Source organism: Nematostella vectensis, chromosome 3 (genome assembly GCF_932526225.1).
Source record: "Nematostella vectensis chromosome 3, jaNemVect1.1, whole genome shotgun sequence".
Taxonomy (NCBI): Eukaryota; Metazoa; Cnidaria; class Anthozoa; order Actiniaria; family Edwardsiidae; genus Nematostella; species Nematostella vectensis.
Genome location: NC_064036.1, coordinates 8,237,127 through 8,251,483, shown reverse-complemented (window position 1 = coordinate 8,251,483; position 14,357 = coordinate 8,237,127). Strand labels below are relative to the sequence as shown.

The window sequence follows — 14,357 nt, the reverse complement described above, 5'->3', positions numbered from 1 at the left end:
TCTTTTTGTACTTGTAATTTTCATGCCTGGTTTGTCAACTGGGGCTTGTCCTTTTTTTTTTCTCCTGTCATTTCACTTTTTCTCTCTGAACTGAGTTGTCTTTTTTATAAATCATTGTTTGTCATGTGCTATCCATCCTTGTTTTCTATGTACTCTAATGGTAGACCTTGGCATCAAAGCATCAGTGTAGGCGTTTTAGTAACACAATGCAGAAATGCAAACAAAGGTAACACTAAACAGAGAGGAAATCTTCTTTGGGAAAAAATACACCAAAGCTATTTCTGAATTGTATAAAATTGAATTACCCTACTTTCACAAACATGCGGACCCTTGTAGCATGCAAGGTCTCTATCCGTTTCCTTGCTGGGGTTTGCCTTTAATACCATCCCTTGGATCATAGGTAGAGGCTTCTAGTGTCGATTCGGTTGATGGTAGATGTCTTTCTGGTGGAATCAGCCCAAGCACTTCCCCAATTTTTTGCTATGGAAACAAGGCAAACAATAATTCAATCATAAAATCCTTCTTCCATCCTTACTTCTCCTTTCTTTCTACAATCCAATACTCTGACAAATTTATGCATGGCATTGTTCCCTTCCATTGTTTTACCTTGTTCTATAATACGTTCCAGGCAATGACAGCCCTCCTTTAGAGGCTACCGTTTATTTAACTCATTCAAGACCCTGAGCGGCTACCGCTCACCTAGCCACTGCGTTCAAAGAAGTGCCCAAAGAATGTTGTTTTCCCAATTCTTTATTTAAGCTTGACATTAAGTAGTAAAATTGAGGCCAAGAATCTTGCAATTTAAGCCTTAGGGACATGATGAATATAAGTTAGTTTATGAAAAAGTATGAAAGTAGGCGAGAAAGGTACCGCGTGACTTGTGTATTAAAGACTTACCCTATTTCTAGTCCCTCGCTCCCCGATCATATTATACGCCACGAAAAGATAAAAACAGGAACCCCATAGCGCCCATACGCCTAGGACGGGTAGTTTTCCGTAAATGTTAGACGACATTCAGCTTCATTCAAACACTACTTACATTTCGTTTGTTGCTTTTGTATTCCCCTCGCAGACCCCAATCCCTAGCGGTCAAATAATACACAGGACAACCACGAAAAACAGTACGATTTTACTGTTTCATAGCGTGAAGTTATCCGAATGACTAGAAAATATTGTCTTAGAACTAGTTTATTTTTTAGTTTATTTGTCTTAGAACTAGTTTATTTTACTGTGTGTCTGAATTATCCGATAACTCCGATAATTGGAGTATTGGAGTTTTACTGTGCCTAAGATTTTGAAAAAAAATCTATCAGCCGTGTTTGTTTTTTGGTCTCCCTGTGGTAAATCAGCAAAGGCTAATTCAAAATGGCGGATGCAAAAGTGCCAAAAGCGAGTGGGAAATATTTCCAAACTTTGGTTAATTCCACAGAAAGGTAGGGATTGTCAAAAATCGAGTATTTGCATCGATTTTTTCTGGAATCCGTTGTACCCCTAATTCAGTATATCCTTTACTCAAAAGAGAATAAAAACAACGTACTAGTAGTGATGTGTTGAATGAAAAGCCCATTGCGATAAAGGGTTAACCGTCGTCATTATCTGACATAAGTAATTCTCGTTATCATGTACTACATCCTTGATAACTGTCATTATTGCGCATTGTAGCTTTGCCGATGAAAAGGTTTGTGTGATTGGGATTTTTGGAAAAGGAAGTTTTGGCCACAAGTCAAAGGCATTCCATGTGAATTCAGCAGTGGAAAAGAACTTGTTTGACGTAAGTTTTACTGCGCAACCAGTACTGGGATGTTTATTAAGACCAATCTCATAAAATATGATAATAATATTATAATAAAATAGTCAAATACAATCATGTCTAAGCCTCTGTGTTTTAAATGCTTGCCAAATGTCTAAATGTCAAACTTGTTTAGAGATTTTACCACAAACATTCTGTCAATGATGTTCTAATTGGGGTATTGATTCTTTTATTGCAGCTTGCGTTTATTGACAAATATTTGAAGAATGTCCATGATGTGATGCCTGTATGTAAATATGCATCATTTACAGTATAAGAGACAGTATAACGTCATGACTATTTCTAGTTACCCAATCAGGTTGCAAGAAAGGTGGTATTTGATTAAAAAGGGTTGCACTTGCAGGTCAGCATGGAAAACCTCTACAATCACAGTTTTAATATGACATAAGAGATTACTAATCAAAATATATTACTTCTCACATCTTCACAGCTGTGAGAACCTTGATATTTGCTCAAACTAAAGGGCAGATATCAGATTTCTCAGTAAGGATGCCTCCAAACAATACATCATTTGAATAAAGAACATATGACAGAAGATGAATTTGTAAATTTTAAGGGGGGAGGGCTAGACCATATGATCTGCCTCTAAAGTTTGCAGCTCCTTTGTGTGCCCAAAAAGCACACTGTCACAAAGTATTTACTAATTAGTTTAGATTGGTGGAAGCTCTATTCACCCCTTTGTTCCCTTCTCCCCACAGTGTAAAATAGAAGTTTATCATGACATGGAGCAGAGGATTATATATCTCCACCTCCAGTCTTTATATGATGCCTCACACCTTGCCAACCTCGCTGAGCAAGCACACAAAGAGTACTCAAATTCTGTGAGTACCTCTAAGCTTCCATCTATCTCTATTTCCCTTGTACTATGTCACCTGATGCTAAGTCATTTTCGCCACTTGAAACCTCACTGGTTCTATAATTTCTAAAATACATGCTACCATATGACATTTGCATCACTAGGAATCTCATCGCTATTGGAAGACCCATGAGTATTACCATGCTTGTGCCATGGTGTTTCTCTTCTCAGTCTGTCATATCATGGTGGTAAGTGCTTTTTATTTTATTTTGTTTGTTTTTTTTTGTTTTTGTTTTATTTTATTTTTTGTTTTTTTTTTGGTGTTGTTCCTTATTTTTACCCATCCCCTTCCCCCAAAGAACTGCAAGGTTTTGGCAGAGAGATATTGAAGCTTGGCAAAAAAAATCCAGAGTTTTTGCTAAAATTTCACATTTTTGGCAGCATGTGAAGCTGCTGTCCCAACATGTTTTACTTGACCAAAATAGACACATGATGTTAATTGTCTCAAATCCTTATTTTTTTATTCAATGAATCGATTTGATTTTTTTCAGCTTGTTCATCCAACTGCCACATTTGATCTGAATTATGTCCGTCTCTTCAGAGCATTAGCAACCGCAAGGTACATTACTGTACAACATTGCCAGACTAAGGCCACCCTTTCTGTTCTCTTTAAAGTACAGAACATAGATACTTAATAGTTATTACTCTATAATATTTATTCACATATTTTAGAAGCAAAACAAGGCCTGATAAGAGCACTATTTTTCTTAACTTTATCTAAACAGACTCTCTTATTGTCTTAACTCTTATCATTGACTCCACTAAATTGAACTGTCATGTGCTCATATCCAGATAAACTATAATAAATTTCAAGCTTCTTTTTAGGGTAAATATCATTGCTCTACAATGTCTGTTACCATTATACAGTATCTGTGTCAAAATACCTTATTTGACTGTCTTTGCCATCAAAGTGAATACAACTAACATACATTTCTTATAAGGTCTTGTTTCAACTCTAAATTTTGTGAACAAACATTGAAGAATCAAAATCAAGGACACTTTATCATACACTGTATATACTTTTTGTATATTATTTTGTTTTTTAGACATCAGCTGCTGCCCCAGATTGCTCAGTGCTTGAACACAGTGGAGGACCTGCCTGATATCTGGAGACAAACTGGCAGGCCATGCATCCCAAGACTCATCTGCTCGTTCAAACAAGTAAACTGCTGAGCACATCATTATGATTGTGTGAATGTTTTTTAAAAAATGAATCTTATTTGAGGATGTGTTGTATGATACTGTATGCTATTGTTATGCTCTCACTAGGGGACATTTTTTACTTCAATTCCTTGTACTAGTGTGACTTTTGAGATACTAACTGAGTTTATGATTGTGCAATTTATGTTAACAGATTGTTGGGTTCTCGTCAATGGATCCCACATCAACTGTAAGTCAAGCTGCTACTGCAGATAAATTGGACTTTTTTTCAAAGGGAACATCATATAAGAAGAAACTGTTCTCCCCTTTTCTACCTTTTCAACATGGCTTAAGCATTGAAGCATACTCAGCACTTTCCCCTTTGCCTCACCTGACTACTGTATCTGTATTTTACAGGTAATGACACTTGTTGTAATTTTTGTTTTCCATTCACAGAGCAGTGGAGCTAAAGATACCTATGCAAGTAGAGCTAAAGTTAAGACGCAGGTGCAGTTGAAATTAGTTCACACAATAGTGCTTATCAAAAAATCCAAAAATAATTTGCTTTACAGCCCCTGGGTGGTACAGAGGGTGAACCCTCCCCACATAACCTTCTAGTTTTAGGCCAGCTGTTTGTTGCATGTAAATGTAAGCATGGGTCAATATATCACTATTCACAGCAACTTACAGTTTGCACAGTACCACAACTAAAATGTTATGACTGTACTAAAAATTGGTAATTGGCTCTGAAAAATTGAAGACTTCTTTAGGGCAAACTAGAATGAACATAAGTACTGTACATACATAATTCACATCATAAAAACATACTCTGTTGTTTATAGAACACTAATCCACTGAAGAAACTCCAGCATTCCCTTGAAGATCAAATCTATTCTATCTTGAGAAAGGCTAGGCTTCTAGGAAGCTTAAGGTATTGTGCAGTAGATATTTTGTTTGTCCACCAAGTTCACACACAACTAATATTATACAACAGCATTAGTAAAACATCCACTCTTATTGGTTACCAAACCATGTTTTCTAGTGATGCAAATTTTTTGTCCAGGTCCAAAGTTTGTCATTTTAATCAGCACATTTGTGTTACCAGTTTTTGAAATTTTATTTGTTGCTTGCTGTTTACACATACTGTACATACAAATTTTGGATGTAATAACATTGCAGGGAAATCCCAGATTGTCACAAAAATTGCTAGTGTAAAAAGGCCTTACAAGATTGTATAACTCACTATTGTATACATTTTGAATCGTAACCCTTCTCTTTTTATGGTTCTTTTGTTATTTTTCAGCTCCAGCTCCCTTTTTACAGTCAGCTCAAACCATGCCTTTGTGCATGTTCAGCCGAACACTGCTTCCTTTGACCCAATCAATATTCTACTGAACAAGCTTGCCATGCCTGCTATCAAAACAAAGTGGGGTGAGTAATGTAGTATCCATTATCAGTAAAAGTCTGTACTGGATAGTGTTTCCAGGTGTGTTGGGTTGCCAGACTGGCTCAAGTGTAGTCGTCTGAGCCACTAGGAGTACTCAGTACCTATCACAATCCTCTTGATACAAAATATTTTATTTATAGCTGAAAATAGCAGTTTGCTCAAAGGCACAAGTTTCACGAGGAGGATTAATTCTTCCACAAGAGACCCCTGTTCAATTGAATGGATGGGAGAAGATGTCCTTTTTAAAGACTACCTTAAGCAACAGATTGACCATCTGATGACTGGCGATGCAGGACGTGACGGAGTGGCAGAGGGCCGCAGGGGTACTCATGTAGAGGTGTGTACAAAGGGGGGACAAGGGTACTCATGTAAAGGTGTGTACAAAGGGGAGCCAAGATGCCTCAAGGGGACTCATGTAGAGGTGTGTACAAAGGGGTGCCAAGATGCCTCAAGGGTACTCATGTAGTGGTGTGTACAAAGAGGTGCCAAGATGCCTCAAGGGTACTCATGTAGAGGTGTGTACAAAGGGGTGCCAAGATGCCTCAAGGGTACTCATGTAGAGGTGTGTACAAAGGGGTGTTAAGATGCCTCAGGGGTACTCATGTAAAAGTGTGCACAAAGTGGTGCCAAGATGCCTCAAGGGTACTCATGTAGAGATTTATATAAAGGGGTGCCAAGATGCCTCAAGGGGTACTCATGTAGAGGTGTGTACAAAGGGGTGCCAAGATGCCTTAAGGGTACTCATGTAGAGGTGTGTACAAAGGGGTGCCAAGATGCCTTAAGGGTACTCATGTAAAAGTGTGCACAAAGTGGTGGCAAGATGCCTCAAGGGTACTCATGTAGAGATTTATATAAAGGGGTGCCAAGATGCCTCAAGGGTACTCATGTAGAGGTGTGTACAAAGGGGTGCCAAGATGCCTTAAGGGTACTCATGTAGTGGTGTGTACAAAGGGGTGCCAAGATGCCTTAAGGGTACTCATGTAGAGGTGTGTACAAAGAGGTGCCAAGATGCCTCAAGGGTACTCATGTAGAGGTGTGTACAAAGGGGTGCCAAGATGCCTCAAGGGTACTCATGTAGAGGTGTGTACAAAGGGGTGCCAAGATGCCTCAAGGGTACTCATGTAGAGGTGTGTACAAAGGGGTGCCAAGATGCCTCAAGGGTACTCATGTAGAGGTGTGTACAAAGGGGTGTTAAGATGCCTCAAGGGTACTCATGTAAAAGTGTGCACAAAGTGGTGCCAAGATGCCTCAAGGGTACTCATGTAGAGATGTATATAAAGGGGTGCCAAGGGGCACAAGGGTACTCATGTAGTGGTGTGTACAAAGGGGTGCCAAGATGCCTCAAGGGTACCCATGTAGAGGTGTGTACAAAGGGGTGCCAAGATGCCTCAAGGGTACTCATGTAGAAGTGTGTACAAAGGGGTGCCAAGATGCCTCAAGGGTACTCATGTAGTGGTGTGTACAAAGGGGTGTCAAGATGCCTCAAGGGTACTCATGTAGAGGTGTGTACAAAGGGGTGCCAAGGGGCACAAGGGTACTCATGTAGAGGTGTGTACAAAGGGGTGCCAAGATGCCTCAGGGGTACTCATGTAGAGGTGTGTACAAAGGGGTGCCAAGATGCCTCAAGGGTACTCATGTAGAGATTTATATAAAGGGGTGCCAAGATGCCTCAAGGGTACTCATTGTAGAGGTGTGTACAAAGAGGTGCCAAGATGCCTCAAGGGTACTCATGTAGAGGTGTGTACAAAGGGGAGCCAAGATGCCTTAAGGGTACTCATGTAGAGGTGTGTACAAAGGGATGCCAAGGGGCACAAGGGTACTCATGTAGAGGTGTGTACAAAGGGGGGCCAAGATGCCTCAAGGGTACTCATGCAGAGGTAGGGTGCCAAGGGGCACGAAGGTTTTCATGTAGAGGTATGTTGATTTGCCAGGGGACTATGGATACTATAGTACAGTACAGGGTGTGGGTGACATGAGGGGTACAGTGGAAAGGGGTGGCAGGGAGGCATAGTGGTACTCAGATATAGGGGTACGACACAAGGGAAAGTTGTATGAAATTTTGCGGCAGCTTCCTGTATTTCAAACTGCGTCCGTTATTACAGACCTTGATGATGAATTCAATGCACCATTAAATTAAGGCCAGTTTGGTCCATACTATACTACTTAGGTACCTTCATGTCGCCAGTGGGCGCGTGTCTCAGCTGCACTCTTCGAACTTTTCCTGGGAGCCAAGCCAGACACACCTGCACGCTTCACGGGTCTAGCATCCCAGCTAGACTTAGACATGAAGTTCTCAGAAGGGTGAGTAACAGACTGCCATATCTAACAGTGCTTGACTTGTAAAGCCACGCATCACGTTTTGTCACGCTTTTCACAATGGATATACATTACACAGGAAAACAAACAGTCCAAAACACAGTCCAAATAAATCAAATTATAAATGTGTAATGTGCTCGAAAAGTATACTGTTTTGTTATTCATTTGCGTCGAAGCTCAAATGTCTACAACATGTAGACAGTACACTATATGAGATAGTGTACTGTTATCTATTGTTTTTGTTTAGTTTTTTTTTTTACTCTCACGCGTCCTTTGTCATCTGTTCACAGGCGATGCTTAAAAGTCCTGCCTCTAGCAACTAGTGCATATCTGGAGAATCTCCCCTCCCATTACACGCACAGCGTGCATCTAAATCAGGTTTGCAAAGTCGAATTGTGCGGGGGAAAATCCCCTCCCATTACACGCACAGCGTGCATCTAAATCAGGTTTGCAAAGTCGAATTGTGCGGGGGAAAACCCCCTCCCATTACACGCACAGCATGCATCTAAATCAGGTTTGCAAAGTCGAATTGTGTGGGGAAAACCCCCTCCCATTACACGCACAGCGTGCATCTAAATCAGATGTGCAAAGTCGAATTGTGTGGGGGAAGGAACCCCCTCCCATTACATGCACAGCGTGCATCTAAATCAGGTTTTGCAAAGTCGAATTATGTGGGGAAAACCCCTTCCCATTACACGCACAGCGTGCATCTAAATCAGGTTTGCAAAGTCGAATTGTGTGGGGGAACCCCTCCCATTACACGCACAGCGTGCATCTAAATCAGATGTGCAAAGTCGAATTGTGTGTAGGGGGGGGACCCCTCCCATTACACGCACAGCGTGCATCTAAATCAGGTGTGCAAAGCCGAATTGTGTGGGGGGACCCCTCCCATTACACGCACAGCGTGCATCTAAATCAGGTGTGCAAAGTCGAATTGTGCGGGGAAATCATTATGGCATAATAACTGATAGTTCTTCGCCCTTAGCTATCACAGGCTCTGCGAGTGTTTGCTCTTCACGCCCGAGGCCCTGCATTCGAGCACTGCGCGGCTCAACTGCAAGACGACTGCAATAAGGTATGTGATTGCATGTCTTTGTCACTACAAATACTAGCACTTGGTCTGACAGCATTGAAGAGATGTCACGGCCGGGCATTGGCAATCCAAGAAACCTTGGATAAAATATGATCAAAATATAATCAATCCAAAACCAACCCAAAAAGTAGGAATTCTGACAGTAATTTCAAATTATTATTGTTCAACAAAGTTACTGGAATGAGATTGTCATCATTCAACATGTAATTATGTCTTAGGTTTGGCTGAATGGGCGACAGCTGTGCGAGGAACGAAGCTTGACAGGCAGACACTGTGTTTATCCGGTAAGTTACAAACATAGGGTTTAAGCGGCAAGTTACAAACACTGTATTTACTTGGTCACTGTATTTACTTGGTCACTGTATTTACTTGGTCACTGTATTTACTTGGTCACTGTATTTACTTGGTCACTGTATTTACTTGGTCACTGTATTTACTTTGTCACTGTATTTACTTGGTCACTGTATTTACTTGGTCACTGTATTTACTTGGTCACTGAATTTACTTGGTCACTGTATTTACTTGGTCACTGTATTTGCTTGGTCACTGTATTTACTTGGTCACTGTATTTACTTGGTAGGTCAGTTTCGTTGTTGTTCATCTCTAACCTGTAATCTGCATTGCACCGTCTAATAGAGTTGTTATGTGCACAGTTCCATAAAGTTCCTGAAGACCTGAGCGAGTACTTGTCTGAGAAATCCAAAGAAGATAGCAATGTTCCATGCAAACCGCATTCTAGCCGTATCACCAGCCTTTGCGCTTGCAATTGCGGCAGAACTCAGGAGCACCGGGAAGACCCGTTCGACATCAGAGTAAGAGGAGTCTTTTGTTATAATATTAAAAAAAAAACAGTTGCATTTTATAACTGGGCTACCACAGGTATCCCAGTAATAATATTTTAAAGAGCTTCGTCAATATAGGTATTGAATCTTCTTGAGATGTATCACCGAGAAAGAAGGGCATGCGTTTGTCTTTCTTTGACTTTCCTAGAAATTACTCAATTAAGATTTGAGAATGCAAAGTGAAAAACTATCGCGCGTTAATTCCGCGGTAAAAAGTTTTGATTAAGTGCCATGTGACCAAAATAGTTTCCTATACTTATTTGACCCACACCGTTTCTCCTCCACAGACTGCCAATTACGATTTCTTCAAAGTCCTGGAAGACAAGTGCTGTGCATACCTCGTCCATCTCGTCTTCCCTTGTCATCCGAATTTCTCCCTGTCCAAACCCCCTGAGATATCCCTCAAGGACGCCGAGCCGATCGAAGATCCGCCCCCCCTTGACATGCCCGACGAAAGTAAATCTCTCCTTGCAAGTGAGGATAATCCGGGGGGAGTCGCAGAGGAACAGCAGCCAAAGGAGGAAAAGGAATCATTGCCCGTTGGGGGAATCATTCCAATCCCAAAGTCTGCTCTGGCGACTCGCGATAAAGCTGGAAGCCAAACCGGAAGTACTGATCAAACCGGAAGTCATGGACAGGGAGCCCACGGTCAAAGCTTGAGCTCTATTTATAGCCTTGGTGGCTTCCATTCCGCGCTAGAGACCGGGTTTCACGAAGGGACTGAGTTTAAGAGCGTGACGTCTGGGGGGCTGGTTGGAGACGCTAGTACTGTAGGGTCAGAGGACATGCTAAGCTCAGTCGAGCCACACAATGTACATGGCACAGAGTCTAGTGTGCAACAAGGCAATCAGACACCTACCATGCTACCTACAATGATCAGTGACCAGTCACCGCCTGGTCTGCTACCACCCTTCCCTTCCTGGTCCTTGTGTCGCCTCGGGAGCTCTTCTTCGTACCAGCCGGCAAAAGGCTTAGAGCAGCCAGGCTTTTTCCCAAGTAGTAATTTCCTACTTGCATGGGACATCCCTCTGATAAACGATTCCCAATCAGACGTGACTAGCCAGTTTGACGGTCAGAGCAAGCATTTTGGCGTTAAGTCGACGGCAGACGAGGCATGGCCGGCCCCGAATGAGCTCCCTACAGTAGCCGGAAGCAGCACAACGCTACCTCTGCACCAGGCCCTCAGCTTTGCACGCCATCAGTATGCTGATGCTAAGGGACCTGGGCACCAGCTGACGTCAGGGAAGGGCGGGCCAACTGGCACGAGTAGAGCACGTGGCCGGAGTATTCGAGATGCGGGCCCGCCCACTGTCAGGGCGTACATTGGCGACGAGTACGAGTGCCCACGCGGACACAGGTCAGTCTTATTTTGTACTCGAGGATTGTGTTGTCTTTTAAGATTAAAATCTTGTCAAGTGGCTCTTAAAGCCTGATGCATACTAGCGCAATGGCCTCTCACTGCGTGACTTAGGGTCGGGACCGGGCTCTGAACTTAATGCCATTTCTTTCTTCATAACTCGATATTCAGTGATAGTACTCATGAATCAAAAATAACATTAGTGTAATGAAGCCCTTCTATCCAAATTTCCTTTTAGTGCTTGAAGTCCTTTTATCCAAATCACATCTAAGTAAAGCGCGTGTACTTGTTTATGTATTTGTTTGAGATTCTAAACACTCTTTTTTCTGTGTATCAGATTTATATGCTCCGGTCCAGACAAGATGGTGAAGGCCACAAGCTCTGGTCACGTGAAGGAAACAGCGCACAAGCTCGTGAACATGGATATGCCGCTCTACTTCCCTTGCCCCTGCCGCTCATCCAAACCCCTCCACGCCCAACTCATACGTGTCTACGTCTGCACCCCGGACACGCCCATAACTCTATCCCTTAGCCCGTGGGTCCAGCCCGCAGCCCCACCCTGCCCGGTGTTCTACCCTGGGGTGGAGGGAGGGGTGTCCTTGCCCCCCGCAAGTCTGTGCGTCCTGCGGTTCCCGTACGTGTACGTTGGAAGTGATGGACCCATTCTGCCCCCTGGGGACTCCCAGCCATTGCTGTCCTGTCGAGTGTTGAAGGGGATGTTTACTATTGTGGGGCGGGAGTGAGTGCACAGGGCGTGGTGATGGATAACCTACAGAGAAGAGATGGTGATAGGAGTAAGTGCACAGGACATGGTGGATAACATGCAGAGAAGAGTTTGTGGTAGGAGTACAAACACAGGGCGTGGTGATGGATAATCTACAGAGAAAAGATGGTGGTAGGAGTACAAACACAAGGCTTGGTGATGAAAAACGTACAGAGAAGAGATGGTGATAGGAGTAAGTGAACAGTACATGATGGATAACATGCAGAGAAGAGATGGTGGTAGGAGTACAAACACAGGGCGTGGTGATGGATAACCTACAGAGAAGAGATGGTGATAGGAGTAAGTGCACAGGACATGGTTGATAAAATGCAGAGAAGAGATGGTGCTAGGAGTACAAACACAGGGCGTGGTGATGGATAACCTACAGAGAAGAACTGGTGGTAGGAGTACAAACACAGGGCTTGGTGATGAAAAACGTACAGAGAAGAGATGGTGATAGGAGTAAGTGCACAGGATATGATGGATAACATGCAGAGAAGAGATGGTGGTAGGAGTACAAACACAGGGCGTGGTGATGGATAACCTACAGAGAAGAGATGGTGATAGGAGTAAGTGCACAGGACATGGTTGATAAAATGCAGAGAAGAGATGGTGCTACGAGTAAGTGCACAGGACATGGTTGATAAAATGCAGAGAAGAGATGGTGCTAGGAGTACAAACACAGGGCGTGGTGATGGATAACCTACAGAGAAGAGATGGTGATAGGAGTAAGTGCACCGGACATGGTGGATAACATGCAGAGAAGAGATGGTGCTAGGAGTACAAACACAGGGCGTGGTGATGGATAACCTACAGAGAAGAGATGATGTTGTTAGGGTGTTATCCGTCGGATCACTCTATGATTGCCTATGCTCCCCAAGATGGTGAATGTTGAAGTGATACTCATACGGACATGGTCCTTGGAAGTAAAAGGACATTTAAATACAAAGATACGAGTTTGGGGGAGACAAAGATGACTTGAAGTTTTTCCTAGATTTTACCGGAAATAAAAGGGGAGTTGGAGCGATCCCAAAAATAGAGGGGGTAAAATGCTTCTGTTCCCCCCCCAGTTTAAAATACAGGAAGTACGGGTAAAATAATGTCCTCCGCTCAAAAAGGTTGTAGAGTAGTATGCGTTAGAGAGTATGTGCGTTAAACGTGAGCGCCAACATTATTGAAAAAATAATAAACCGGGTCAAGCAATTTTGCTGTATTTGTGTTATGGTCAACCGAGGCTGCGCTAGTAGGGTTGGACGGTGCAAGCACTGTGTCATGAACAATAGTCACGCATCACTCGACTGCGTCTAGTTGCATACTTTTTGTCCATGACACGATATGACTTCACCTGTGCATCTATTAATGGACAGACGCACAATAGGATACGGAGTGAATACATGCAATAATTAACAGCACGCAAGAATGCGGCGGGCTGCATTATTTGATTGGAAAAGAAAACACGAGATTATAGATCGAGGTGTGAAGCAATTTATGAACTCCGCTGTATATTTCTGTACTCATCAACTTGGCAAATAAATCTGAGCTAGAAAGAAAGAAAATAATAAGAGGTGAGTAGTAGTTTTCTTTTGTTCTTTACCTGCCTGTTTGTTTGAAGAGTGCCGTTTAAATAACGTCATACGGGCGGCAAGTATTGTGCTGTAGTTTTGACGCAATTCTGTACTCGCGAGAGAAAAACTCCCACCACATACAAGGAAACGCCAGTGCAGATGGAAAATGGCACATGTCAGTACCATAGGTATCATCGTATTTCTATTGAATACATGAAAATGTGAATAAAACAAACCACTAGTTTTCTCATCTCTATTCTGACAAATAACCAATGCCCATAGCCTATGATGAATTGCTGACATAGTTTATTGAAATAGGTATGCGTTCCGTTCAGACCTCAAGTAAGTTCAAACGTTATTCCCATATATTTCTTGTGTTGAAAATGGAGAACCAAAACAGAGTCACAAAATATGCCAACGTTTCGAACTTTTATTCAGTCCTTCAAGGCGATTTCTTTCATTGTTTTTAGTAATTGTTTTTGTTTTACTCTCGAGAGTTTAGTAAGATTACTCACTGCCTGCAGGCTCCTGGTTGAGGTGCGATGGATGGAGAGACGTTAGTTTTCATCTCCATACTTTGGCTGCAAGTCAGGACCACAGGTTAGATTACAGTGGTTTTGCTAGTGTGACCAGAGCTATACTCTGTTTTGTTTGGGAATGAGGGGTAATCTCGTTTATAAAAATACTGCTTTTCTTGAGAAGTGGCAGCTAACTTCTCCCTTTTTTTTTATAACCTTATACTTTTTGCCACATCTTTTACTATATTCTTTTTTTGTTATTTTTTTGTTAGCAGATGCAGTAATTCACTACGGTCATGCAACGCTTGAAGTTCAGCCGATTATGGAGCATTACTGCATGCCTTTTGCTTTTCCTTCCGCGTTCCCCAAACTTACTGTCGGCGTCCAGGTCTCCGTGTTATATGAGACAACCAGACCAACCTACGAGGCCGCTGTGACCTGGGTCGAGGACGTGACGCAAACAGGTTTTACCGGTTGTGTTGCCACCTCTGGACCAATCAGCTCGCGCCGCGTGGTGTCGCTTCAATGGCTTGCGTATGATGAAGTGTTGAGCAGAGGATTGTCAGGGACTGATATTATTTCGCTATGGACGACGGGAACGAAGTGCGTGACTGTGCTATTGCTTGGGACGAGTGAGTATCATGCATCCT

The 14,357-nt window shown here is 42.6% G+C and overlaps 1 protein-coding gene and 1 long non-coding RNA gene across 2 annotated transcripts; one reads left to right on the top strand and one right to left on the bottom strand.

Moving 5' to 3' along the window:
* Positions 1–2: 2 nt before the first annotated feature.
* On the bottom strand, positions 3–1,078 carry LOC116617658. Its single transcript, XR_004295829.2, has 2 exons — positions 898–1,078; positions 3–480 (listed from the first exon to the last, which is right to left on the bottom strand). It is a non-coding gene; the product is annotated as an uncharacterized LOC116617658 (long non-coding RNA).
* A 259-nt stretch (positions 1,079–1,337) lies between these two features.
* On the top strand, positions 1,338–12,827 carry LOC5511232 (nonsense-mediated mRNA decay factor SMG8). The gene is made up of 19 exons (XM_001631590.3): positions 1,338–1,433; positions 1,663–1,771; positions 1,989–2,036; positions 2,509–2,631; positions 2,771–2,854; positions 3,158–3,225; positions 3,713–3,827; positions 4,021–4,056; positions 4,263–4,313; positions 4,649–4,737; positions 5,110–5,237; positions 5,394–5,590; positions 7,421–7,554; positions 7,860–7,947; positions 8,555–8,644; positions 8,881–8,946; positions 9,316–9,474; positions 9,792–10,861; positions 11,199–12,827. The coding sequence occupies exons 1-19, from the start codon at positions 1,366–1,368 to the stop codon at positions 11,602–11,604; spliced, it is 3,129 nt and encodes a 1,042-aa protein (XP_001631640.3). The 5' UTR covers positions 1,338–1,365; the 3' UTR covers positions 11,605–12,827.
* The last annotated feature ends 1,530 nt before the right edge of the window (positions 12,828–14,357 follow it).

Coding starts and splice junctions, on each gene's coding strand:
- LOC5511232 (XM_001631590.3), top strand. CDS start 1,366: ATGGCGGATGCAAAAGTGCCAAAAGCGAGTGGGAAATATTTCCAAACT. Junction 1,434..1,662: donor TTGGTTAATTCCACAGAAAG/GTAGGGATTGTC, acceptor TGCGCATTGTAG/CTTTGCCGATGAAAAGGTTT. Junction 7,555..7,859: donor GACATGAAGTTCTCAGAAGG/GTGAGTAACAGA, acceptor ATCTGTTCACAG/GCGATGCTTAAAAGTCCTGC.